General features: G+C 41.0%; 2 protein-coding genes across 4 annotated transcripts; both read left to right on the forward strand.

Annotated features, from left to right (window-relative positions):
• Nucleotides 1-417: 417 nt before the first annotated feature.
• Nucleotides 418-4,972, forward strand: rbmx (RNA binding motif protein X-linked). 2 transcript variants are annotated; one of them, XM_053878950.1, is made up of 10 exons: nucleotides 418-694; nucleotides 778-904; nucleotides 1,087-1,193; nucleotides 1,268-1,418; nucleotides 1,484-1,630; nucleotides 1,707-1,821; nucleotides 1,931-2,053; nucleotides 2,133-2,221; nucleotides 2,935-4,439; nucleotides 4,503-4,972. In XM_053878950.1, the coding sequence occupies exons 2-9, from the start codon at nucleotides 796-798 to the stop codon at nucleotides 3,249-3,251; spliced, it is 1,158 nt and encodes a 385-aa protein (XP_053734925.1). In that variant the 5' UTR covers nucleotides 418-694; nucleotides 778-795; the 3' UTR covers nucleotides 3,252-4,439; nucleotides 4,503-4,972. The 2 variants fall into 2 exon arrangements, with proteins under 2 accessions (XP_053734925.1, XP_053734927.1); XM_053878952.1 differs by having other exon boundaries at nucleotides 4,346-4,439; nucleotides 4,503-4,967.
• Nucleotides 4,973-5,362: 390 nt separating this feature from the next.
• Nucleotides 5,363-27,624, forward strand: arhgef6 (Rac/Cdc42 guanine nucleotide exchange factor (GEF) 6). Of its 2 annotated transcripts, XM_053879513.1 has the most exons (22): nucleotides 5,364-5,772; nucleotides 6,622-6,705; nucleotides 8,463-8,547; nucleotides 12,508-12,626; nucleotides 12,734-12,938; nucleotides 13,017-13,069; nucleotides 13,770-13,864; nucleotides 13,961-14,056; nucleotides 14,248-14,370; nucleotides 15,147-15,285; nucleotides 16,173-16,232; nucleotides 18,428-18,574; nucleotides 18,884-18,970; nucleotides 19,442-19,517; nucleotides 19,602-19,717; nucleotides 19,896-20,063; nucleotides 20,826-20,846; nucleotides 22,422-22,518; nucleotides 23,616-23,702; nucleotides 23,809-23,908; nucleotides 24,788-24,842; nucleotides 24,935-27,624. In XM_053879513.1, exons 1-22 carry the CDS (start codon nucleotides 5,608-5,610, stop codon nucleotides 25,055-25,057), a joined length of 2,301 nt encoding a protein of 766 aa, XP_053735488.1. In that variant the 5' UTR covers nucleotides 5,364-5,607; the 3' UTR covers nucleotides 25,058-27,624. The 2 variants fall into 2 exon arrangements, with proteins under 2 accessions (XP_053735489.1, XP_053735488.1); XM_053879514.1 differs by lacking the exon at nucleotides 20,826-20,846 and having other exon boundaries at nucleotides 5,363-5,772.
• Nucleotides 27,625-27,717: the final 93 nt, after the last annotated feature.

Raw genomic sequence — 27,717 nt, forward strand, 5'->3', positions numbered from 1 at the left:
CTTGAACAGGATGCCATCTTGGCCGAGATCACTTTTACCCTGTTTCGCAATCTAAACTGACGTTGCTGAAAAATTGTGATGATTTTGGCATTTTGTTGTTCTTATATGTTTGGATAAAATACATAGGTAATCCTTTTGATAATAATAAAAATAATCTATTCCGATGAATCAAATAATAATTACAATTATAATAATCACAACAATGATCATAATATTAACGTACTACACATTTTAATCTGTAAAATGTAAAATTATTTTGCTCCCAATGGGTGTCGAATAGAAAAAAAATACTAATTTAAGGTGGAGATCGTGTGGGTGAGGCTTCACTGTAAAAATTGTAACCAGTGTGGGAAGTCCATGCAGCTGTTTCAATTTCAAACAGGGGGTGGCGCTACTCAAACAAACAGTACTGCAGCTCACCCGAAGAAGAGGATTTGGAAAAAGAAAAGCGAGGGGGGTGTAACTAACTGCCCACACGAGAGGAAACTACGCCGTGCAAGGCTGCGTGTTTTGTATCGCGACATAGTGTTTTGTGTAGCCCTTCTTGAATACGGGATCTGTTGAAAAGAAGCCCAACGGTTGGTCTTTTCGGGTCCGGCACAGCGCTTGCACCCGCGACGAAGTCGAAAACAAGGCTCGGCGCGTTTGTCGCCATCTTGCGCACTCAAAAGCGCCTCTCTTTCTCCTTCAGCAGGTATGTAAACCGAACGCGGCGGAACGGAACCAGCTTTTGTGTTATATTTAATGTTTGTTTTCTCTCGGTGTGCGTCGTTGCAGTTGTTTGCTCGTGGTAGAATGGCGGAGGCGGATCGACCGGGGAAGCTTTTCATCGGCGGACTGAACACCGAGACCACCGAGAAGGCCTTGGAGCAGTACTTCAGCAAGTATGGCAGGATTGTTGAAGGTTAGCATCCGAGCTTCGTCTCCTTCACGGCCTCTATCGAGAATTTATGACACGTGCATACGATCGGTCTATTATGTTTATTATTAAGTTCGGTGAGATTTTCTTTGTTTGCAATTCTAGTAATCCACTCAACTTTGTGATTACTAATCGTCACCCGATGACTCATTATCTTCTCATTCCAGTGATTTTGATGAAAGACCGCGAAACTAACAAGTCGAGGGGCTTTGCCTTTGTGACTTTTGAAAATCCAGCTGATGCCAAGGATGCAGCTCATGAGATGAATGGAAAGGTACAGTGAGCACCTTTTGTGTTTGAGTGTGTAAATCCTGTTTGGTTTTAATGTGCATGTTTTTTTTCTGCCAGTCTCTGGATGGTCAGCCAATTAAAGTTGAGCAAGCAACCAAACCTCTATATGAGAGTGGCGGCAGGCGACCACCTCTGTACTCTCGCAGTCGTGGACCGCCCAGAGGTCCACGAGGATCCCGGGGTGGAATGAGGGGACCGCCATCCAGAGGTAAGTTTTAACCCCACTAACGTGCTTCCTGGATTCTAATATCTCATTCTTTCCTCTGTCCAAAGACTACTATGACAATTCAGGGAATGGGGACCCCTACTATAAAGGCATGTCTTCACGAGGGCCACCACCACCTTTGAAGAGAGGACCCCCTGTACGTAATGGTGGCCCCCCACCAAAAAGGCCGGCTACATCAGGTCCAATGAGCAGAGGTATGAACTTATGATCTTCATGGTTGGCTCATTTTGTCCTGGATAATAATTATATTTTTGCTATTTGCTTTTCTAGCACCCATGTCACGGGACAGGGATCCTTATGGCCCACCTCCTCGCAGAGACTCCATGATGTCCAGGAGAGATGACTATCCGTCACCAAGAGATGATCATTACCATGCAAAAGATGGGTATGTATTTTGAGCACTTAAAAGTTGTCCCAAATGGCACACACACCAGACCTCCGGTTTGGGATGTATAAAAATTTGTTATCCCTCACCGAACTTAATGTTTTGCCAGATACTCGAGCAGAGATTACAATTCAAGAGACTCAAGGGACTACGGGCCTCCATCAAGAGATTATTCGTACAGAGACTACTCCAACTCCAGAGATGATTATGGATCAATGTCCAGGGGATACAAGTAAGACTGCTGGATGAAACTGGAGGAAAACATGAAAACGGTAGATAAGTGATTTACTTTTTATTTTTTTATTTTGCAGCGACCGTGACAGCTATGGTGGAGGCCGAGATTCACGGAGCTACATGGACCGTCCAAGTGGTGGATCGTATCGGGACTATGATGGTTACGGTAAGATATGACTGTGGTAGATGTGCCAGTGTGAGAACAATCCAGAACCTTGGTACGAAAAGACCAGCAACGCAGGATAAAATCTCAACAAACCTCACGCCGTGATACAGAAAAAATGTTCACAATGAAGACGATCCATCAGTTTGGCCTTCTAAACCTCAGTCTACAAAACCGTCCCAGTCAAGATGACATGTCTGCATGGCTGTCTTATCCTCATTCCACAACCATGAAGTCGCTGTTTCTACATTCAGTTTGCAACGATAGCGATTGGTAAGCTCAAAGAAAAACCCTTTCCAAGTGTAGTAAAACAGATTTTTACTGCAGCCTTCATCAGAGTAGGTTATGGACAGTTGCCCAGTTAATATGTCGCACAATAATTGAGAACCGACGATGACGACTAAGAGGAAACCAAAGTGCTTGGATACGTCAGTTACATGTCAAAGCAAGCTCCTCAAGAAACCACCAGCACCACTGTAAAACCATGGACTCGGAGGAAATGTGGCTCAAAGGCATGCTGAAGTAAAATGTCCAGTTGTTGGATAAAATGGAGTCTAATTCAGTGTATAAAAAAAGAAAAATTGAAGATCGAACGTTAAAGGTCCATCTAAGAAATTGGTACCGACAGGTTCTAGTGCCAAAGTGAATGAGCAGATGACCAACAAGAACATGTGTGAATTGATCCTTGCCAATTACCTGACCCATTGACCCTGCAGGTAACTCACGCAGCGCCCCAACTTCACGGGGCCCCCCACCATCCTATGGTGGCAGCGGCGGAAGCAGTCGTTATGACGATTATGGCGGCAATTCCCGAGATGGATATGGCAGTCGAGACAGTTATCCCAGCAGTCGGAGTGACCAATACCCACCCAACCGCGGTGAACGAATGGGCAGGCAGGACAGGGGCCCAGGCCCCTCTTCTGATAGAGGCTACCCTCCCCGAGACTCGTATGGCAGCTCAAGTCGGGGAGGGCCACGTGGTGGCAGAGGAGGAGTGCGATCTGATAGAGGAATGGTCCGCAGCAGATACTAAAATGGACAATGAAAACCACTTGCAAGAAGATCCTGGTCGTGATGCACAGTCATTGCGTGTTTTGATCCCATTCTGAAAAGCCAACGTTGTCAAACTTCTATAACCTAGCTGTCAGCTGTCACACTTCCCCCATTTTTATGTCTTTTTTTTTTTTTTTTAGTCGGTAATCTCTTGCTCATGTAACAGTACTGTTACCAATTTTTTGTACCTTTTAGTGCTAATGGAATCTGCATTTCCCTATAACTTTGGCTCTCCCTTTCCAATAAAGCTTTTAGTTGAACCATAACTTCTCATCAATTTGCCAACTGGTTACATGAATTTCAAGTGCAATGGTGTCCTAGCAGCTTCTCTGTAAACCATGGATGTCTCTAGCCAGACCTTCTATCCAAGGACTACTTTTCCGTACGAGTGTACTGCAAACTGGTCACTGCTGTCAAAGGGTCGGACAAAATTCACTGTCAAACACTGTTCTAATGAAGTTACCCTGGAAACGGATGCTTCACCCTAGAGCCATTTCATGGCATCCTGCGACAAAGTCAAAGGCAACAACAACCAAAAGCAAGATTCAATACTCCTCGACCAGTAGTCAACAGCTGGTAAGCAAAGCAAAACTCTTTCTCTCCTCTGTCAATGCGTTTCTTATTGTCCTGTCATGCAAATCTTCAAACTTAGCCCCTCACAACTTTTGCCTCGAAAAATTCAAACCTGGACGCCCAACTGAATTCTGCTTTTTCGTAAGGCCTTTTATCTGCCAAAGTTCAGCATCAGACCAAGACAATTTGATCCTCTCCATTTTCAATGTCTCAAATTACAAGATGGGAACTTTTTTTTTTTTTTAACCAAACAACCATTGATTAGAAACTAAATTTGAACTCCAGTTAATAATCTTTTTGGGATAGAACCCTTTTCCCTTCTGAGGTTTTTGGCGACAAGCATATCGGTTCATTCAAAGGAGACCTGAAAGCGACAAATGGCCGAACTCTGCAACTGGAAACGATCACTGGGATGCGCTGGAACAGGGACTTGAGAATGTCAAACCTGAAATACATTTATGGGCTCAATTGAATGGTTTTAACTCATGGTTTGCTCTACAGGATGAGCATTTTTAAGGACAGAGTGGCCATGATTGGTACATGAAGTGCATCGTCATGCTGTTGAACTGCAGGTGAACCCAAGTCCTCTTTGCAGGTAAGTGATGACCATACTGTTGTATTTGTGCAGTAGTGCAGAGCTGATTTTATTTATTTTCAGATGCTGTTGAGGATCTGCCAAGGCTGCTGTTGAAGCCCAACATGGACGGTTATGTTGAAAATGAAGAGCAGGCGAGCTGATGCCATCATATAGGTTTTGGAGTTGAGCTCATAATTTTAATAAAATTCTGAATTTTTAGGGTGTTTTCCTTTGTGTGGGAGGTTGAGGGGTACAAGCCAACAGTCCCTTCACAGCACAAGTCTCATTTAAGTAGAAGAATGGAGACACCACTTGCTGTGTTTTAGGTTGTGGGAGGAAACAGGAGTGCTCAGATGAGAGCATGGCTTCACAGATTCAGACCAAGTTTACGCTACGGGTCCAGATTTTATATAGAATGTTTTATACTAATTTAGAGGACGGACGTATTGCCATGAGAGGGAAAAAAGGAATGGACATCCAGATTTATTATTTCTATTCTATTTATTTCCGTTTTTTTTTTAACTTGCTCTTATGTTTCCACCTGTCATGCTGCTGGAAATGGGAATTTCTCTTCAGAGATCAATAAAGTATCTATCTTCTAGATTTATGAAAACTATGAGTGGATTTTTCTATCAAATGTCTTAGATTTTTTATGTATTGTATAAAGGCTTACTGAAATATGTTTGACAAAGGACAAAAGTACTTCAGTAAATTTGACTGTCAATTGCTCAGCTTTCTAGAACAGCACCATTTTATTTCCTTTTACTTTTAGTCACATGGTGCCTTTATATTTGTCTGACACAACTGTCAATCAAGCCAAGGTATATATGCTTATATGGCAAGTAGTTCAGGCTTGTTGAAGCGTCAAATGCCTTGTGTGAGAAACAACAAACAGGTGCGGAGTGGGGTTGTGGCTGTGCAGTGCCCTGGTGGGAGCAGGCATGTGCAGCTGTGCAGGGGAGCCTGTCTGCTGCTGTCTTGTTGAGGTTCCTGTTTGCCAGTAGGAGTGATCGTCAGTGCTGAAGCGTGTTGAAACAACGTCGTCCTCCCCCTACCTCTTTTTTTTTTGACTGGCAGAAGAAGTGCGGATGTAAGCTGCAAATCGATACGGAACACGCCGCTATGAATGGCTTTTGCTCGATGAAATAATTCACGCCTGCTCAGGCAATGACAAGCAATCGCAGCTATGAATCCCGAAGAGCAAACGGTAACCTGGTTAATATCGCTCGGAGTCCTCAATTCTCCTAAGAAGAACATCGCTGACCCGGAGGAGTTCTTGAAAAGCTCGCTCAAGGATGGGGTCGTGCTGTGCAAGCTCACCGAGCGGCTTGTACCTGGATTCACTCCCAAGGTAGGCGAGCAGAAAAAGTCAACAAACGCTCGACAAGCGAAGGGAGGGGTTTGGTGCTCGGACGCCAAGTTACCGAGGCCCGTCGGGTTTGCGGTCAAATAAACAAAGGGCTTGACAGGAAACATGTTGCGAGTGCAGTGTCACATGCTCGTTGTACGAAGCAAACTTTCAGGCGTGACTTGCTGAAGTTTTCCCCAAGCCAAGTCGTGTTCCGCGTTCTTGACGTGTGTTGGCGTGTGGACGTCCATAAACTTGCGGCGGGGATTTTATCCACGCGTTGCTACCGATTGATAGTAACTTGATCGTCACGCTACAAGTCCAAAGTCGCCACACAACCTTCTTACGGCGTTAAAAATATAACGTTTAGATTAAAATGATAACGAATGCCCTGTGATGTCGTCATTTCCGCTCCAACGCATTTTTTTTATACAGCGAGGACGAGCCGCAGTGTAACCGGAAGTGTAAGCTTCTGCTGTATTATTTACGTTTTCAGGCACAGTTGTCTCACATACTCCAAATGGACGTGTAAAGCAAAGCATAACAGTACATTTTTACAATGTTGCTTTAATTGTTCTGATCAGCGTTTCGATGTAGCCTGCCCTTTATTTTGAAAGTTTCCAAAGTCAGCGGATGTTTTGTATACTTTTCACTAGCTTGCCGAAATTGTGGCGTTTATGGTTATGTGGACATGAAAGGAGACACAGAAAGAATACTGCAATGTTTTGAACTTGTAATGTGGAGCATAGCAGACAGGACGAGCCTTGTCTCCGTCCGCGTTAATCTGGGATCAAACGCGGTGCTGTGCAGTCGGATGTGTCTGTATTAATATATTTCGTGTGCCTGTTTCAGTACTGTCAGGAACCCCGAACAGAAGCCGACTGTATCGCCAATGTTAAAGAGTTTTTAAGAGGATGTTCGTCCTTAAAAGTAGAGGTAAGTTGCGTGACTGTAACGTGACTTTGACAGCGACTAACCCATCTCTGTTATTATCTCAGCGGTAAGCACTTTAGCTGGCTGCAGTTCTCACTCTGCACTTACAGTCGCTTATGTTGTCATCTTTTTGTTGTGTTTTGTTTTCTTTCTCCTCTTGTGTGGCGTGAACCTCGTGAACCCACTTGGCACTGTTTAATATACTGGCGTGCTAGTTCATAAAACTTGGTCATAAAATCATTTCTTTTGTTTTTTGGAAATGTGTGTGAAGCTTTCTTTTTAGTTTTTGTAAACACGAATGAGAAAACCTGTGATACGCTTATATAATGAATTAATTTTCATAGACATATGCAGGTAAAGAGTAGAAACACTGTGAAAACCTCCGACTGAACTTCAGCTCTGAAAAATATTTGAAGTCTATTAAAAGAGGAGTAGCATTTTGTTTTAAATATTTGATATCTTTTTTTTTTTTTAGAGTTCACTGCCTTTGTTAAGTGAAGCTTTCACATGCTTTTATATTTTTATGGCCGACAGCATGGATGAGTGACTGAAATGTTCCATCTGGATCATGCCAGGTTCTGTCATACAACATTCTTTCAAACATCTGGCAACACTGCTGTCACTCCTTTATGCTGAAGAGATTAATACTTGAATTCCATTGGCTTGCTGAACCAACCTTTCAATACCAGTTTCATCTCTTGCTGCCATCCCATAATTGGCGGCCAGAGGAAAGAGTAGCAGATGTTGGGAGTATCCTGTCTCTGGATCCCACACTGGACAGTCACCAGCGTTATAAATAATCGTCTTAAATCACATTTGGTTTCCTAAAACTGCTAATTGAGTCACCAAGCCCAATTCGTGGGCTCAGTCAAGTGGTTGGGTTCTTCTGCGCAGCTGGTTTCTAATGTCTGGGAGGTCCCCTTCGCTTTCATGCACCAAACTCTGCCCATAATTAGAGCTTCTGCTGCAACAGCCAGTAGTCATTCTTTGCCAGGAGACCTGAGAGAACCACAGTTGAACACGCAAGGAAAGAGATGGTCAGTGATGTAACGGTTTTTAGAAAAGTTTTTTTTTTTAAGTGACTGTTCACTCACTCACCACCAAAAAAAGATCTACCGTACTGCTTTCACTTCTGTCCTGAGATACAAAAGAGGAACTACATGTGGCTTCATTCTTATGATCTGTCATGCTTTAGAATACAATAAACCTCTAAATGTCAAATCACCAAGAACTGTTTATTGATGCCACTTGTTTATCTGAAGTGTTTATTTCCTTAAGAAACCTATTATTTTAGGACAAAAGCTTAAATGAGCAGTTCAAAAGTTTTTAAACTATTCTCAAGTTGCATTTCAAGAGGTGCTTCTTGTTTCCTACTAAATGGTCTCATACATCCAGAGACTGACTGAGTCAAACTCTGTTTAAGATGTTTTATTTAAAAGGTGAAACCTTATCCTCAAGAGGCAACAAGACACCTGCGTGCCCGAACACAGCAAGGAAGCGATGTGTGTAGTCATTGTGTGCATGCAAGCCTCCTGGTGCAGTTCAGTGGGCTGCAGGTCTGAAATCAGTCCGTCTGATGTATCCTGGAGTGAAGGCTTGATGCTTTAGATGTCAGTTTGATCTTCTCCACTAGTGATCTGCTAGTTTGATCTTGACTTACTCTGGTTCTGCATTCCAGTGTTTCTGCTTCATCAGCTGTGATCTGTTTATGATGATAGTATTGAGGAATATTGACGCTTGTTTTGATTTTTCGTTTTCAGGGATTTGAGCCCGAGTGGTTGTACACTGGTGAAAATTTTGGCAAGATCTTGAACACATTGCTCGCCGTGAACTTTGCCACTCAAGGTAAGAGCTGAATTCTTTTGGTAGCCACAGATACCTTCATTGATATGGGGGACCAGTTTCTCCATGAAAAACATATCAGCGTACCTCTTTATTACTGCACTCTTCTGTGACACATCTCTTTCATGTTATTAAATGCTATATACCTCTGCTTATTAAGAGTAAGTTACATTAGAACAGCACCATTCAATTTCCATGTCATGTACACATTGTTACCACGAGCTAACATGTTATATACTTTGGATTCACATGTATTTTGTCTGGAAGTAGCACATTGCTAAGTGTTATTTTTGACTGTGTGCAAGTATATGTCAAAGTTATAGTCCAGTTTCCACGGACTCCTTCTTTGCTACTGACCCTAAGATGAAATTTGAACTGTAGAAATTGGCGCTGGGAAAATAATGTTTATTTGATCCAAATAACATAATAATAACAAATACTATATTTCCACATCATACAAGCTGATGTCATAATCAAAACATCCATGTTGAGGAGGCTAAGTGAGATTGTGGGAAGTTTAACAAAAAAAAAAAACGTCAAGACATTTCTGTGCACAACACTCTTTGCTCATCACTGGATCGCCCCAATGTTCAACCTCATGTGAAACAGATTCAACTTAAATAAACAGATGTTATTAAACATTTTATTATTTAGTTAATCATCTATACCTTTTAAAACAAAGATACTTTTATTTTCATTTTATCATCTATTATTCTAACTATTAACTTAGAAAAAGTTGTTTTTTGGAAATGGTCTGAAAGTGACAGGAGGACTGGAAAGAAACTGTGGAGAGAGAATGAGCGAATAACATGTCAAAATTAGCAAAATTACAGTCTGTGTTTCGCAGTATTCTTATATGCAATTTGACTTATTATTATCCCAATAGTAGTCTTTCTATTACTCTCTTGAAAGTCTGTATTGCCACCTTGGCCGCGACCACCTGCAGCATTGAGGTCATGGCGTCAAAACACTCTGGTTCTGCTTCTGGAAGACATGCTTGAGGGTGTGCTCAGGTCTCAGGCTAAATGGTCCAATTTGAATTTTGTCAAACCACAGGAAGTGTCTCTAAAAATGTTATGAAATGTGCTCTGCCTTTTAGTGAGTAATGGATATTGACTTGCTTACCAGCTTCAGCCAGCATCAAAGCCTTTTATACTCTGGATCTCTCTGCCAATTCACTTAAATGGTGTCAAGGAATTCATCTCCTTCAATGTTTCGTACCCATTGTTGGTCTATGTTCAAACTGTAAAGCTGTGAAGCTGTACATATTCTTCAAGCATGGTTTCCTCCCTATGTAAATCATCTTATGGTGCTTGTACGTCTCAAGCATTTATTTCTACTCAGTGTAACATCAGGTTTGGCAGGCAACCCCTCACACGACCTTTGGGTGTAATGCAAAGGACATCATGGACTGGTTCTGTGTACAAGAAACTCCAGTGGCGAGACATACGTGGCTAGAACAGGCACTTTAATCTGATTATTAATTAAAAAAGGAGACAGATTTCAAGTGGAAGAACTTGAAAGACGACATGAAGAGAATGGAGAACTTAATGGTTGTTGTGAACGAATGAGGAAGGTAGAGTTATGCAAGACTGACAAGAATATACATGTGAGTAAAGTCAAACGCTCCGCCTTAACAGACAAATTAGTAAGAACTGATGCAGCTTTAAAGAACATGAAAAGTGGAACCCACTTGTTGCCTGTTTCATTTCTAGGTTGTGTTTTAGGGCTAGCTTTCTTTGTTGGTGTCATAACAGACAAAAAAGTAACTCAGATGTGATTAGGGTGGTTAAGATAACAGTCTAAAAACGGTCTGTGTGTCATCTGTTGTATTTGTCCACGTCAGATGGATGATTCTTCCTTTAGTTTGACCCAGAAACACGTTCACAGGTGAGCTTGTTTCTGGGTCGTCTTGATCACAGAAGGTTTCTCATGAAAACATAGTGATAAGCAGCAGCATTGAGCATCTACATTAGTTTTGAAACAGACTGTTGCACAGCCGTGGAACTTAGAAGATTGTTGTCATTTTCACATTTGTTGGTCTGGTTGCAGCCTTCTGAGCAACCAATGTATTTGTGGGCAGCTGGCCTAGCAGTCTGTGTGTGTTATGTCATGCTGAGTGCCATATTTCCTCGTGGGTCTGCCAGCATGGAGAGTAAAGCATTTTATTTCCTGCCTTGTTCCTGTTCTTGCAATATAAATGCTTTGTGGTGCATACTGAGTTTGTGTTGGTAATTTAGGCGCGTACGTTTGTGACATGGTTGTCATTTCAACTATTGTTTTTATGTGGATGCACAGGCTGTCCAGTGAATCTGCTCGGTAGACAAAGATGGGTCAGTCCCACACTGTAACATGTGGATCCGCCTGTCCTGGCTCAGCTTGATATTGAAATCCTCTGCTGGCTGCCGGCAGCTGTTCAGTGATTTTGTTAACCATGGGTTTGATTTGTAGCCCAGTCGTCACGAGATTCAACCAAACACAAGCATCCTCTGGTTTTGCACTTGTGATCCTTGTAGAGGCTTTGCTCTCACTTGATGTTTTTGACGGTTTCTTCTTAACCTCTCTGAGCCATCTTTTGGAGCGGTCAATTGGTCCTAAACTGAAGGTCCATTTGTGCAGTTCCTTATCCAAGTGGGTTTGGCTTTTGTAGTTCAGGGATGTGTCGGCTTGTCAGCAGAAAGTCAGGATTTGATTCCGTCTAGGCAACAAAATAAATACCCCCCCCGTCTGTTCGTCTCTATGCCAGCGCTTTCGACGAACGACAGCTGGCAGCTTTTGATCCTAAATCACCGGAGCCCATGTCTGCGGGCTCAGACGAGGTCGATTTTATTGGTAACATAAATAACTGTGAGGCTCCATCTATCGCAGATAAGACACAGAGGTTCATGACTTATCAGAGAATTGGAAGGATGAAACGTCACACTAGCCATTTTGTCTTTTTTCTAGCCACTACCACTGACCGGGAGTGAGGGATTTACTTGGTCAGGATTAACTAGAGAATAGGGAATCATTTTTACTGAAGTAATTTCATGATTCAGACAGATGGCTTTAAGTGTGTTTTAAACCAGGGGTTCTTCACCTTTTTGATCTCAGGCCCATTCGAGTAAAAGAACTGATTCATGACTCTTGATTTCATTTGTGATCAACAACCATATTTAACCTACTTGCACGTAAACAAACCAAAACCTTATGAAATTACATGAAACCATGTGATCATAGCTAAGATATTTTTTATATCGAAAAGTCCAACCAGCAGCAGAACCAGGTGCTAGTCATATTCATCAAATTTACTATATTAAAAAAATATGCTTAATGCAAATTGTTGAGAAAATTGATAAAATTGAATAAAAATCCCAATAAAATAAATAGAACAAAACCATGTCTAAATATGATAAAATAAAAATATTAAAATATAATATTTAAACTCCAAAGAGAAGTGTAAATGAAAGTATCGCCATAAAATGTTCCAATTTATATTTGTTTATCATTTTTTTTCTTTTCAGGAACTTCTCCATTGTTGGGAACTATCACACATTAACAGCTGTAAACTCAATTCAGTGACACACTACGGCCACCATATGTGACTAATGTATAAAAACTGAGCGTCTCGCAGCTCTCACGGCCCAGAGGTGCAAATACAAAATATATATATTATATATATAAATAGGTGTAATACAAAAAACTTTTAGCGGCCCTCCACGAGGCGCTCGCGGCCCAACCATGGACCCCGGCCCTATTGTTAAGAATCACTGTATTAAACCACTTTTCCTCCACAGCTATTATTATATTACATTTGTTCAGCAGTTTAACTGTTGCTTCTTATGTTTAAGTTCCATATGCACTTGTAATTAATGTATCTACCGCTACGGAGAAATACACATCATATGACCGCATTCAACAGTATAGCGTTTCATCTTAACTTTTTGGTTTATATTAATCAGCCTTTCCTGTTGTCTCCCCCAGACACGGCTCCTGAACGATCATGTGGACAGGCTGGTGGCCCCACCCCTAGTCAGTCAACATCCTCGCACACAGCCTCGCTCAAGTCTAAAGGCTCCCTGCGACGCCAGTCCAAACCAGTGGTACAGTGTTTTAATATTTGCGTTCTCACAATTAAAACGTTGCTATGAAAGGGATAATAGATGAATTTCCACGTCAACAAAGTGTTGTGTTCAATCTCCTCTCACAGGAAATGGCTGAGAACGGAGGTGGAGGGCAGGCGATGGTCAAAGCCCGCTTTAACTTCAAACAGAACAACGAGGACGAGCTGTCGTTCAGCAAAGGGGACCTGATTTTGGTAACGCGGCAGGAGGAAGGCGGCTGGTGGGAGGGAACGCTCAACGGCAGGACGGGATGGTTCCCCAGCAACTACGTCCGAGAGGTCAAAGCCTCTGGTGAGTTCAGGTCCCTGATGATAGCTGGAATTATGCAGATATTTTGGAGTTCCTTTCACCTGTAATTTATGTTTCTAGATAAGCCACTGTCTCCTAAAGGAAATCAGTTGACCAAGAACTACTACAGTGTGGTAAGTGCTTCATGAAGAGAGGCATGATTGTGTGTGTTGTGATGTAGAGAGCTTTAATTGTAAACAATAAATACATATATTAATTTCAATAAATATATGGGTATGTCCCTAGTCACGCACATAAAGGTGACTTGTCACAATAAACCTGTAAAAAATACTGCCAATAAATACGTTGCTAAAACATATGGATGAATAATGCCCTTCCTCTGTGGTCACAGATGGAATTATTGTCCTAGTTTTCCATTCATCAAAAATAAATAACTATTTAACCTAAGCTATCTAACCTAAATATTGACTCCGCTGTGGGCTGTTTCATTAAGCTCTCAGTGAATTCTGCAAGTAGCTGTTGAACAAGTTATGAGGTGTTTTTATCATCATCATCGCTGTTTAAATTACTTTATCTTACTCCCACAGTTTTAGCCAAGGTGACCTTCAGTAAGTGTGTCAAACCATCATGGATGTTCTAACCAAGGACAGTAGGAACAAACCAAGCTGTTCTTAAATATCTAAATAAATATAAGTTCATATTTTAATCATTGGACTCATATACATACAGTGTAAAGCATCTGTGTGGTTCCCCACTAGCTCCACTTTGTAGCCTGATTTTTGGAATTTAATTGGAGCATTTATTTTAGAGGTCACATGCATTTAGGGTCCACACTTGACTGAACATTAGTTTTGACATACTCCTTCCATCCAGGTGGTTCAGGACATCCTGGAACATGAGCGGGAGTTTGTCAAAGAATTGCAAACCGTCCTCAGTTGTTACCTTCGACCCCTGCAAGCCAGTGACAAGTAAGATGAATGACCACAACTAAGTATGAAGTTATTGTAGCAGACATTCACTAACTGTCTCATCTTCATATTTATTCTTCTAAATGTGTCATTCAGGCTGAGCACATCTGACAGCGCTGCACTGTGTGGGAACCTGGAGGATATTCTCACCTTCCAGCAGGCGCTTTGTGTGTCCTTGGAGGAATGTACAAAGTAAGATCACAATCTGTTTCTACTGCTGCCGCAGTTTCTACTCTTGTCATTCTAAAGCAACACGGCTTATGTGACGGAGGCTTTTATAAGCAGTTTCTGCCACCCGTTCTGTATTACCCTATCAAGTACCACTACCTGAACATCTGTACTGCTCCAGCCACTCATGCCTTATTTATCCTGTTCCTCCCCAGAGTTCCAGAAAGTCAGCAGCGAGTCGCCGGCTGCTATTTGAATGTGATAAGTCAACTCAAGACTCTGTACTTTGCCTACTGCTCCAGCCACCCGTCAGCTGTCTGCATCCTCACTGATCACAGGTCAGAACCCTGTCGGGCAGGTGACTGAAAGCCATGGTAAAATGTTATTGTAGTTATCACTACAAAAAAAAGAAGGAAAGGTCCCTTATTAAAAGGCCATCTAATCCAATGATCTTATCTTATATTTTATCTATATATTATATATTATCTCATTTGTATTAATAATATTCTGAATTGGACAGCAGGTGGCAGTAAGCAGTACATCTCATCTCAGCTCATATAACACACATAGAATGTCTAGAGGTCACAGACGGAACTGTGGGAGAAAACATTTTGTCACACCCAAGTTGATTCATGACATTGATTCGACTGTATGTTGTCAATGGCGGAGGTCTTTGATAGATCCTTACAAACCCACAGAAAGACCAATTCACCTCCAAGTTATCCTGTCTCCAACGGACCCTGGATGTTTTATTGCAATGTGTTCCGAGTTGTTGTCAAGTTCTCGCCTGTGTGTAATGTCTTGCGTTGCCACATGGGGTCAGGCTTTACATTTAAACTCGATGGAAGTTGACGCGCGCACTCTCTGTTTGCTGGTTATTCAAACAGGAAGCTGCCAACTGTGGCATTTTACCTTGAGGTTTGATTTGGTGTTTGTTTAACACTTGTTTCAGATCTCAGGCTCTATATGACAAATATAATAATTTAGTCTAAAATATTGTGATTGACCATTGTAAAAAAGCCACATTTTGATTTGTGTGAATAAGAATGTGATTATTGTTAATTGCATTCACTGTTTAATCATAAAATAACGTGTTAATATGTGCAACCTGCAGTGAGGAATTGGACAAGTTCATGGAGAGCCAAGGAGCCAGTTCTCCTGGGATCCTGACTCTGACCACCAGCCTCAGCAAACCCTTCATGAGGCTGGACAAGTATCCCACTCTGCTACAAGAACTGGAGAGACATGTTGAGGTAAACTGACACTTGGTGTTTTTTAAGGTATATTTCTAAATGTGTAAAAGGTAGTAGCCAGATACTGTCTAGATGGTTCTTTTTTATTTCACGCTCAGTAGTATATATCATGTCTTTATTTTTATATGGGAATACACTGTAAATACTGTTTAGATGTTTTTTTATTTGCGCTTAGTGGTATATATTATATATATTTATATATACATAGTATATATAATTATGTCTTTATTCTTTATTTTTATTTTTATCCTGCATCTTTGTTTGAGTGACATTCCATGTTACCCACTCTCTCTGTTTTCTTCTTCATTACTTGTTTATTTTGAGCAGGAGTTGTGGTTCTGACACAAAGCAATTCAGAAAAAGTGTTTCAGATTCTGATGCTAATGCTATTATGCTAATTCAGGCACAGTCTAATTATTCTATTTTTAGATAACCTATTAATTTAACTTCAGATGTACTCTGTGATATTTGGACCAGATAAAATTCCATTTTCTTTTTTTGTCTTTTCATTTTGACTCCTGGTAATCCTTTTCTAATGATGTTTATCTCTTATTTCACTGCCAAATACAGTGATTTTTGTTTTTTGTAAACAACTATAATGTATACAAATGAGATTAAAATCATTTTTTCTCAATACTACAGTGCATGGACAGCACTCATTTTAAACTCCATCAAAAAGAGTTATCTAAGCTGTAAGACTTGTTAGTCTTAGATCTATTTTTTCTTCATGTTATACACATAGAAATCAAAACTCCAGGTCTGATGCAGGTTTTTTGTCAAAGCCCCAATACTGGTTCATGAAAAATATGGCTTGATCAAACAATGTATATAATGTATAGCTCACTACAATTGTTCTTAAGTATCATTTGTTTTTGTTTCCATTCCAGGAACAACACCCAGACTTCGCTGATATTCTAAAAGCAATGGCTGCCTTCAGGAGCTTAGTGGTAAGTCTGCCCCACACGTCGCTGGTGCCTTCATCAACTCAACAAAGGTTCAGTTGAAATATTCAATCTCATGGTGGAGAGTATTTATTCTACCGTCTCTTTACTATCAAAACAAGTCAGAGCTGCGTCGTCCCCAAGCCAATAAACAACTGCAGGCTTTAATCTGTTAACTATACCAGCATTATCCAAATGTGGTTTCCTTCCTCTTTGTATCAGCACGAGCTTAAGATAAGAAGCTTTTCGAGATTGATTCTAATTTATTGGATTTTCGGTATTGCACATTGAGAAAATCTTGTGGTTATGTGTCACAATCAGATGTGGTTTTCTGCCTTGTCTCATTACCTTGAGTGCAGCTCTTTGTGGGCTTTAGGAAAACTAGATTTAGTTTAACATACTGTTCCAATAGTGGGTGTGATCTGAGGTGACATTCATGTATGTGATGGTTGAAGTTTCCGCCGTGGAGCTCCACAAGAATATGTGAGTCGGCACGGCTCTTCATGAACATGGCATGGTGCAGCTTTTTTGCATACCTGGTTTCTCTGTTCTGAGCACGTGGCTGGGTGGGCGGAAACGTAAAACCACTTGCTCCTTGAAACTTAGGGGCCCACTGCTGTTGCTTGAAATGGAAAATGACTGGTAATGAATTTGATGTTTCTTCTCAGATTACGCTTCATGTCTTTGGTGGTTCCTAACATGCTTAAATAAGTGTACACTCGGCGTGTCTCCAAACCCCTGACAATACGGTGGTAGAAATGCCCTTGGCTGTTCTTGTCTGTGTGCGACGCGGCTCTCAAGTCAATTCTCTGCTCCTGATTTGTCTCTACTTATCAGCCATCCACTACTTAATCTACCTGCAAAGTTCTTTTCATTTCACTTCCTTCTCCCGCTAATTCATCACGGCTCATTCAGCACAACCACACACTCACGGTTGATTTGCTCGCCTGGCGAAAATATGAGCTAGCTGGCCGCTCACCTTGCTAGTTGAAGTCAGTCATTCAGTCATGGAAGGCGGGAACAAGGAGGCTTGTCTGTGGGCAAGGATGCTGAAATATAAAAATGAGGGAGAGCCGCTGCAGCTTTGGGAGATGGTTCCTGAATCTCAGCCGCCATGTAGTGGGTGACTGAAGTTGAACTAATATGTTTGGAGTTTTTCAAACTCCGCTTTGTGGCAACACTCTTAATGTAAATGTAGCAAGGGAAAAAAAAATCAGTTCAGACATGAACAAAGTATGGCCTGGGTGACACGGCAGCCTGTTGCTGATCTATGTGTGGCCCTCATGAGGTCCAGTGGAAACTCTAAAACTGGTCTTGCAGCTTCATTTCTCACTTATTTAACCATCCCAGCTGTTAGTTATTCACCTTTTGGAGATTTGTTTTTAAATTATTATTTTGTATTCATTATTTTTCATTATTTATGATTTTATTCATTAATTTTCTCTCTTTTTACTTGCACTTTTTTTTTTACCTCAACGATTTCTATTTAATACTTGGCTAAATGATTGTCTTCTTATTCCTGGCTTTTCTTTACGTTCCCAATTCCTCAATTGAAATTGAAATAATATAAACAACAACAAAGCCTAAATATTTTTCTCATGTGTAGTTCGTATATTGTCACTACTTAAATTGTGATTCTGCAAATATTGTGGTTTGTACTGATAATATTCTAGGTGTTGAATGAAGAACTAAATATTCAAAAAATTCTTACTTTTATAATTTGGTGGAGTAACTGAACATTCAATTTTTTTCTATTTCTATTGTCCCCCCCAACCTTTCCAGGCATGTTTTTATTTATGCTATCTATATTTTAGCTTGATGGCCCTTCACAACAGTGAAAGTATATTAAGTGCCCCTTCATCTTATTTAATTTAATTCTGCTGGTGGAGGTTAAGGCTTTCCATCAGTATTGCACCTCACATTGTTCCCCAAACAATACAATAATGCACCCACATGTCCATTTTAAAAGTCTGACAGATGAGAAACACTGACTATAGATTAGATAGTTGTTGGTTCAAATGCCAGTGTGAACCTTCGACACAGCTTTAGATAGAAGATAGAATTGCTTTAGATAGAAGTGATGGCCAAGTAATGTGTTTATGAGAATGTCTGTGAAAAGATTTTATTATTTGGGAGTCACTAGTTTTGTTGCTGTGGCCGTTGGATGTTGTTCACATTTCAATGCCCTGACTTGTTTCCAGACACAGTGCCAGGAACTGCGAAAGCGCAAGAACCTGGAGCTCCAAATCCTGTCTGAACCTGTGCGTGGCTGGGAGGGAGACGGCATCAAAAGCCTGGGTCACGTGGCCTACATGTCCCAGGCTCATGTGAGAAATGGGTCCAGTGAGGTGAGCGGCAGCAGTCCTTCCGTTGATGAGTCAAAAGAAGCAACTGATAAGTCAAGATTTAAATGGCAGGGGTTAATGTCGGTTTTCTTTTGAATTGACTAAGCCACGTTTTTCTGGTTGTTGGCTTCCAGACACTTATTAATAGTCATAAAAAAAAGCAGTTTCCAACCTCTGTTCTCCACTACATTTTGTGTTGATTGAAGTTGCACACGCTTTGCTTTTTCAAACTCACTTTTAGCGTTCATGTTTGGCATCTTGCCCATTATTTGAGTCGCTGTTTCGCAACCTAATGAAAGCCATCTCTTTTAGGAAAAAGAGGAGCGCTACGTCATGCTCTTCCCGAACGTGTTGGTGATGCTCTCAGCCAGTCCTCGAATGAGTGGTTTTATATATCAGGTGAGCCACTGTCTTCACTGGTTTCATTCACACTACCAGCATCCTTTCAGCTTGACATCATGTGTTTACTTTATTTAAGAGTGAAAGTCTGAGTCAGGTATCATTGGGACTATTCTGTCATATGCACTATTTATGACTTCATGACAGGAAGTTGATGATGGCTGCTGTTATCACGATAAATATACTTGGCACTAGTCTCTACTATAACCACAACCTTTCCTCTGCTCCATGTCAGTTCTCATCACTATTAATAAACCTTTCTAAACTATTACGACCATAGTCTTGCACAGTGGTCGCCATGGCTGCCATCTTTCCATCCACTCCACAACCAGCTGCAGACCTGCAAGTCTCACACTCCTAGCTGAACTCAAAGAGCCCTGTTTTGTGAACGCTTGTTAAAGCTAACTTGATGACTTTATATCTAGAAAAACGTTTAAAATAAGAAAAACTTGATTCTGGTGTGACCTTCAGGGACGACTGCCTCTAACTGGCACAACAGTTACGAGACATGCAGAAGACCCGGACAACTTTGCCTTCGACATTTCAGGTTTATATTGCATGAGACTCATCTTTCAAGTTCATGTGAGTGTCTCCCCTGCTAACTTCCTTGGGGTCACTTCTTGCCCTACAGGAAGCATGATCGAGCGCGTCACTGTCTTCTGCAGTAGTGCTCAGGACTTGGTCGAGTGGCTGGAGCACCTGCAGCCCTTCACCAAAGGTGGCAGTCCTGTAGGAACCATCTTAAAGGTGAGGAAGTAGAGAAACATTCCTGTGCAGGGTGAAAAGGTTAGCTCGATATATTGTGTTTGGATGGTAGTAATTGATAGAAGATTTTTAGAAATGCACTGCTACAGTCTGTGCCGTTGAGACGTGAGAAGATCAGAGAAATTGTTTGATGAAAACATCGATATTTGATACTTTGCAGCCTGTGGAGGAGAAACCTCTGAGTGTGGTGGGGCCGACCGCTCACCTGTCCCACTTGGCCGTCAGTCGAGGACCTCTGGAGCCACCAAAGATCAGCAAGCCGTGGTCACTCAGCTGTCTGCGCCCCGCGCCTCCGCTCAGGCCTTCTGCAGCGCTGGGTTACAAAGAGGTAGGATGTTTGAGCGTAACCACATCAACTTCTCTTTGAAGCCCAAACTCTTGGCCGAAACCAAGAACAGCTACATCCTGTTCAGACCTAGCGTCTGGTTTTAGTCTTCTCTTTCTGTGTATCATCAGCTCATCGAGTTACACCTGTTTGCATGTGCGATGTTCACAGCTGATGTTCCTCTGTAAGAGCGCCGTAGTGCTGTCGCTGCTTGCTCTCCGCGCATCACGTAATAGAGAGCAGCAGTGGCTGGCTCTCAAGTGTAGTAACCAGAATTCAGTGTTCTAAATAGAGATGCGAAACATTAACGTTACATAATAGAGAAATAATTATTTTTTCCAGAGTTTTTCATGTGAATTTGTAACTTAAACTTACACTGCCCCTCGTATTTTCTTAATGAAACTGATGTTCCTGTGCTATCCTACCACGATGAAATGGCCTTGTACTTATGGGCATATTTCGCCTGCTCACTGTGTCTCTTCTTCCACTTGTTTTTTTTTTTACTTTCCTGCCACATGTATCAAACGGCAAGCTCTCAGTAAGAGCGCTCGCGTGGAGCACGGCTTTCTTTGCCCAACATAAGAGTGCATGCACGTTTCCTGTTCCTCTACATGATCCTGCACTGCACGACCGGTCGACACCAAAGTTTGTGACGGGCAAAATTTGGTGAAGGGTCTGCAAATGAGTTCACTCTGTCCCGTTTTCCCCTTGTCATATGATTCATGCACATTTCCTCTTCTCCTCTCTCCTTTCCGTGTTCTATAGAGGATGTCTTATATCATGAAGGTAAGGTTAGCTCCAGCTCTCTGTCTGTGTGTGTATGTTGGGGGACGCCTGTGCTTGTCCATTTCCTATTGTGTACGTGTGAGCCACCTGCACTTACTCTGTCTTACGTGTTGTCGTCTTGGTTTCCTGTTCTCTAGCTTCTGTGTCCTCTGTTTCATTCTGTTGATGGTTTCGGAAACGGCTTTCTTCTGATGCAAAGAACATGACAAATGCCACCTGTTTTTACGTACAACTGAATATATTTTCTGGTATAAGACAATGGATATATTTCAGCCTTAGCAGATGTCCCAATATTGTGGCCACTTTTGTTATGTTGAAGGAGCAGAACATGCCCCCAGATTTCACATTGTCTTCTCTGTGTGTGCGGTTAAGTAAAAAGTTTAAACAAAAGCCTCGAGGAAAACGGTTAACTAGCATGCAAAAACATCTCCCAAAAAATTCCAATTCACTTCCATCAGTTTGAAATGTGTTTGAAAAGAGGTCGCAAGCAGTAAGTAGAATTAAAATCCCATAAAAATCCATGAGATTCTTGTTGAATATTTTAGTCCGTCCCAGAATCAAGTTTTGCTTTGTGGTAGAGTGTTTTATTTAGTTTGTACAAACATTATTGCGGTGAATTTCATGTTAGCTAATTTTTTTACAAAACCATTCATTTAATTTTTATGCTTATTGCATTCACCACTTATTTTTATTTTTTTTGACAGCACTTTATTCCAAAGCACTTTCCTAGTTGGTGGGATCCCACTGACAATGGCAATAAATTTCATTCTGATTCTTAAATTAAACAAAACCTTCAAACAAAATGACAGGATATGCATACATTTTTTAAAATCCTTTTCTTCTTGGAATCAAACCTGATAAATGCATCCTGTACTAACTCATTTTGTTCAAGCCTGGTTCGTAATTTAAGTCAGTTCATTTCAATTTTGTTTTTGTTGGTGAATGAAAATACTCAGCCGATGAAGACAAATTGACTGAAGCACACGCATGGAGTCCATTTCAGTGGAAGTCCGATGGAAACTGTGGACGTTGAACAGTTTGTGTTGAGACGTCTTTGAAAGGGTTTTTTCCATAGATCTATGTTCCAAACCCATGAGTCACTGTGGCGAGCTACAGAAGCCGGACCAGGCGACAGGGTGCTTGGCAGCTCCGGCTCATTATTGGGTGTGTGGAGCGAAGGCTTGGATACGTGACCTTGAATAACTCATGCCACCCACCTATAAAAGAAGCTCCATCAGTGATCCTGGCATATCCAAAAGTTGGACCTGATAATTACATTTCTTTCACTTCCAGTGCGCACTGAAGACACCTCAGTTAAAGATAGCAGTCAGTACCTTTTTTTTCCCTCTTGCTAAAGAAGGAGGACCTATTTGTGGGATTAACCCGTGAGCCGACCGGTGCGATCAGTGACCAACACACGCTTGCTGCCTTGTTTGTTTGTGAGTTTTCCCCCATTACATGTGCATCCATGTGAGCTTGCAGGCTGTTTGGTTTGGAGCCTTCGCTTTACAGGTGTTTGTCTCGCAGCGCGTCCATCCGAATGCAGATTTGAACGCCTCCGTCTCTCTCCTCCAGGACTCCAGTAAGAGCCCTCGGCAGATGAAGAAATTCCTGCCCGGCAACAGGAAGAAGGACCGCAAGCCTTCTGACGACGAGCTTCACATGAGGAAAAGTAGGTCAAGTGATTATAGCAGGCAGATGATTGAATAATTACTTTGATCTATGATTATTCAGCCCTTAAAAGTTTTTCTAGCCGTGTAGTCGCTGCGTGGTGCCACAGCGGTAAAGTGCTGTAATTATGTGTGCTTTTTTTACCCTTCAATCCTACAATGTCAGAAAATGTCTGCTGCCATTTTCGTGAGTTTCTTTATAGTCAGGTATAGGTGCATCAAGTTTGCCCTCATAGAAAGAAAATATTGCACAATTTTCTTTTTATTTTTACAATAGTATGATGGAAAATTTTATATATATATTTATTTATTTTTTCTATCCTGCATTTACTTTACAGTTTGTCATTTCCATCTCCTGAACTTGGAATTGACAGTGGAAGCTGAAAGCCTTACTCTGAAAGTTCGACGTGGATTGAGTTGTGACCAACCAGTTCGATTGTGTTAGCAGTATTTACCATAAATTCCGGTCTATTGAGTGCACCCGAATATTATCCGCACTATAAGCCGCGGGTGCAGTGGTGGTGTCTGCACTGTAGAAAGGTCAGTGGTGCACGAGGCTTAAAGTCACTTTTAAACTAGTTTTGAAAATGGGGTCCAACATCGAGACTGACTCATGAAACAAACTTAGCAATGTTCTGAACTTGAATCATGAACTCCTCACATCTTCTATTGACATTAAAGCGCTGGAAATGCACTTCTTTGTTTTTGCCTGCGTGTCCGAAGTTCCGACACCGCAGTCGATCTCAGCTGCTGCTCCTTGTCTCCTGTCCTCCAGGAGATCTGCTTTGTTGGTGGAGCTGCTGACACGCAGATGAAAACGGCACATTTTCATTGCTTTAAGGGAAATAAAACGCCTGTGATTTCATCGGTTTGACGTGATGAGCCTCAATATTTTGGCAGCATGACACTCTTTAGCCTGCAAAAGTTCAGACTGCGAGAAAAAAGTAGCGGCTTGTAGTCTGGAAATTACGGTATTTATATATAAAACAGACATTTCAGCTTTAATGTGTGTTTCATTTGCTATCCATCATTCATTTGTAATGTTGGTGTACTACAAAGCAGTTTGGCATGTAAACATCAAATCTCTGTCTCCAAAAAGGCACAGTGGCACTGGAGGAAGACGCTCAGATTCTGAGAGTAATAGAAGCCTACTGCACGGGGGCAAGTTTACATCAGGCCACCACAGGTACGGAGATGCTCTACACCACTGAGGCTGAAGCAACGGTTAAGTCCGCTTCATCTGTGTGTGTCTGTGTGTGCGTGTGCGTGTGCGTGTGCGTGTGCGTGCGCAGCGGTGCGGAAGGAGTGTGTGCCGCAGGTTCTTCTGCCGGAGGAGGAGAAGATCATCGTGGAAGAGATGAAGAGCAACGGGCAGACAGTGATCGAGGAAAAGTGAGCTCATGTGTTGACTTTGAAGTTAAAATTCAGGTTATAGTCGACTCAGTTTCGATGTTGTTTGACAGTGATTTTATCAGTTAGTGAAACTGATGACGTCAAAGAGCCACATGCTTTAACTCCACCTCAATGGAAAATAGCATCATGACGGAAAATTGTTGAATTTTGCTTATGTAATTTAACACTATTTCTGATGTTAACCTATATATCTATTATTGTACTTTATAACTGATCATCATTGTCCCTATATACAGTATATAAAACTAAACTCAGTTGTCCAGTAGGAATGGAAAGTACCGTTAACTGATGGAAGTGAATGTCTGACTGATCTCCAGCAAGCGCTGCAGTGGGCATTTAATTTTACCATGACAAAGTCATGCCAAAATTCAAAGACAAACACAATACAAATAAAGGATAAAAGGAAGGTTTAATATGATTTTTCAATGAAGTCTTTTTCATTTCATGTCCATGTACTTAAAAAATATGTCCTCATATACACAAATATGCATGTTAGCATGCATATTAGTGAATAAGCCCTGTGCAAAACATAAAAATCTGTTTTATTTTGCAGTTTGAATAAGGAAATTGTAAAAAACAAATCACACTCAATTTGTTGGGCAATGACAGGACTTGATGTACAGCTAAACAACTGTGACCGGTGACATGTAAAATAGAATAAAAGTGAGAAAATTCATGTTTATAGTATAACATAATTGAATATATTCAAAATTGAAATGAATATTTAAGTGAACATGGGCTTGAAGTTGTCTGAAAAACTGCCTCATGATCAACTTCCTGTGTGGCCCCTGTTCTGTCTGAGCTGAGGCGTGTGACAATGTTAATGTTACGAAAACCTTTTTTTTTTTTTTATTCTAGGAGTCTGGTGGATGCTGTGTACGCTCTGAAGGATGAAGTTCATGAACTGAAAAAGGTAAACGTGCCTCTAATTGCAGTTGACTGAGGTCCAGTGAGAAACACAGGGAGAGGGAGAACGGTCCTGAATATCACGGCTGTCTCTTCCAGGATCAGAAGTGGATGAAGCAGTTTCTGGAGGAGGAGCAGAAGTCCCGAAAAGAGCTGGAGAGAGTGGTCAAGAAACTGGCCAAACAGAAGAATGACTGCGGGTGGGATGACGGAGGCCACTGAGCCCGTCCATTTTCCAGTCCCACGCAGCAGAGCTGGACCGCTGCTCCAGGACCTATGACATTTCCATGAGATGGTTTCTGTCTTCCTGATTCCTCCTCTGCGGACAAGAACCTGCTTCACGGTGAAGCCGCCCTCCTTCAGAGACTAGCTAAGAGGGGCACTTCAGAAGTCTTTCCACTGAGCCGCTGTGAGTTTAGTCGAAGACTGTATTCCATTTTCTGCTCAGCCTGCTGGATAATGAAAGCGAGTGTCAAGCCATGGAGGACTTTTCTTAAGAGAGGATCAGTTCTCATCCCTGCACTGCGGGTCAACGCATTCATTTAGCTTCCACTGCATCATATTTGGCTTGATTTGACTAACAATGTCATATTTGTTTGCTGAGTTTGTGTCCGTTTATGACTATAGCTCAATGACTCTGTGTCATAGGTTCTCAATTAGGTAGAAATAATATGAGTTATCACAAATATATATATATAAAAATGCACAGATATATGACTTCTTTTAATGCACCCAAGAAATAAATCTTATTTATTGTTTCATATAAGTATATTTACAGTTTGACTAGCAGCTCTGCCCAATTTGAGTTTGTCTTAAAATGGTCTCTTCCTCATGATGGTTGAGGAGGCGTCTGAATTGGAGAGGAATTGTAGTTATATTGATGCTATGGAAATATATGGAAGTAGCTTTTTAGTGTCTGCTGTTCAGTTCAAGTGCCTCTGAAAGAGTCGTTCAAACCTTTTGGTTTTAGTAGTGAAACTTTCATTCTTGGTTGATCGCACTAACCTCGGGATGACAGGTGTCTAAAGGAAGATTTTATCAACACAAGAGTGGTCATCATGTTCACAATGTTGTGCTTTTAGCACGTTGTTGAGCCTCTTCAGTGGCTGTGAGGTTGTTCTGAAGAATGTTCTTGACTGTTGTGTTGGGTTGTTGGAGTGAACAAAACTGGCCACTCTGGTGTTGGGAACATCTTCCTTTGAGTTACATTTAAAACAGAGAAAGTGAGATTTATTTACAAATTATTGTGTGCGTTACACTGCTTTAATCGAGATTAAAAAAGTTTTAATCTATTGACGGCTCCAGATTTTAAAACTCCCTTTTTAATTTTAACTTTATTATTTTCAGCCGGCACTTGGATTTCAATTTTATAAAACCCTTTTCTCTCACGAAGAAGGAAAAAAAACTGGATCTTAGTGACCTGTCAAATAAGTTGAAATATGTTTGAATCATTTTAAACATAATGTGAATTAAAATTCTGATTATGAATTATAATTTTTTATTATGAGATTTCATTACATCTCAGAAACTCACGAATACAGAAAATCCGAATACACGCTTTAACAATTGCAATTGAGAATAAAAGTGAGTCGCAAAGGGATCAATGTTGACTTAAAATATTTAATATAAAATATAGGAATGAACCTTTTAAAGTATAATGCAGCCAAATTCAGTGTTGGAAATTTTGTTTAAATGAACAAAATGGCTTGTGAGAACTGGTGAAATGGTTGATGTTGAGAAGCTTTTCTATGATATATACACAGCTCTGCTGGAATATTTTGATAGAAAAGCCCACTATTATCAATTCAAAATATATTAATTTATTTTCATTAAAAAAGTTTTATACTATCATATTTCTAATTCAATAACTAATAAAGTGCTTATATTCTGAAATAACAAAGTAAAGATTAGTACATGAATGATGGCATTTAAATAGAAAAAAATAAAATTGTATGTTGTGTTGGAAAGTTGCATAAACTCCAGTGTTCAGGATTTGAAAAGTGATGGAATCATGCGATGACAAAAGTTCCTTTTATCGCTTCATTCTGAGTGAAAAAACTCAATAAAATAGAAATGTACGAGGTGGTGCATGCGCTTCAGTACTGAGGGCGACAAGCATCTCACATGAGAATTCTAGTGGAACCAAACGTTGTCTCACTGTAACCCAGTGGAAAAGAAACCAAGACCCACTTTTGAAAACTGAACCCACCAATCAGATCATTGGGATTTCGTGTGCATCATTAATGCTTCTGCAATCCTTTAAATGCCATACATGGGCTTTCAGGTTTATTGAAAAAGAATGTCTTGACATTTCAAAGACTCTCACTGAGACGTTTCCTGAGGCTTCAGCTGCAGACGAGAGAGTGCGCTGCTTCGTCGCCCCGGGTTGCATGATCAACCAGTTCAATGCAATAATAAAAACCAAACAGCATTTATGGAATGGATTATGTTAAAAGCAAAGGTTGAATCATGGAAAATTCCTGTTGCACAATGAAGACAGGGCAGGTACGAGGTTGCACTGGTGCCGCTGCATTGCTCAATGGCACCACCTTAAGGCGGCGATTATGGTTTTGAGTGTGTAACTAGGATGCTGTTTTATTGTAAGTACAAATATTGCATTGTTTCCTTCCTATCGCGTTTGACACGGGCGAGTGTGAGTGGTTGCTTGTTCTTCCAAACAGGCCTCACCTCCGTCTTTTGTTTGTATGGCTCTATGCAATTCTGGCTGTTGGTTTTTATCTGAAACTCCTCTGTTTGCTATGTTCATCCCTATATTAAAATCTTCTGATAATAAGGCTTAAGTCGGCTCTTTTTCATGAACGGAAACCTTTTACCTCAAGATTCAGACACGCAACGACTCAGTGCTTTTGGCAGGATGGAAG

This window comes from Synchiropus splendidus, chromosome 11, assembly GCF_027744825.2.
Source record: "Synchiropus splendidus isolate RoL2022-P1 chromosome 11, RoL_Sspl_1.0, whole genome shotgun sequence".
Classification (NCBI taxonomy): Eukaryota; Metazoa; Chordata; class Actinopteri; order Syngnathiformes; family Callionymidae; genus Synchiropus; species Synchiropus splendidus.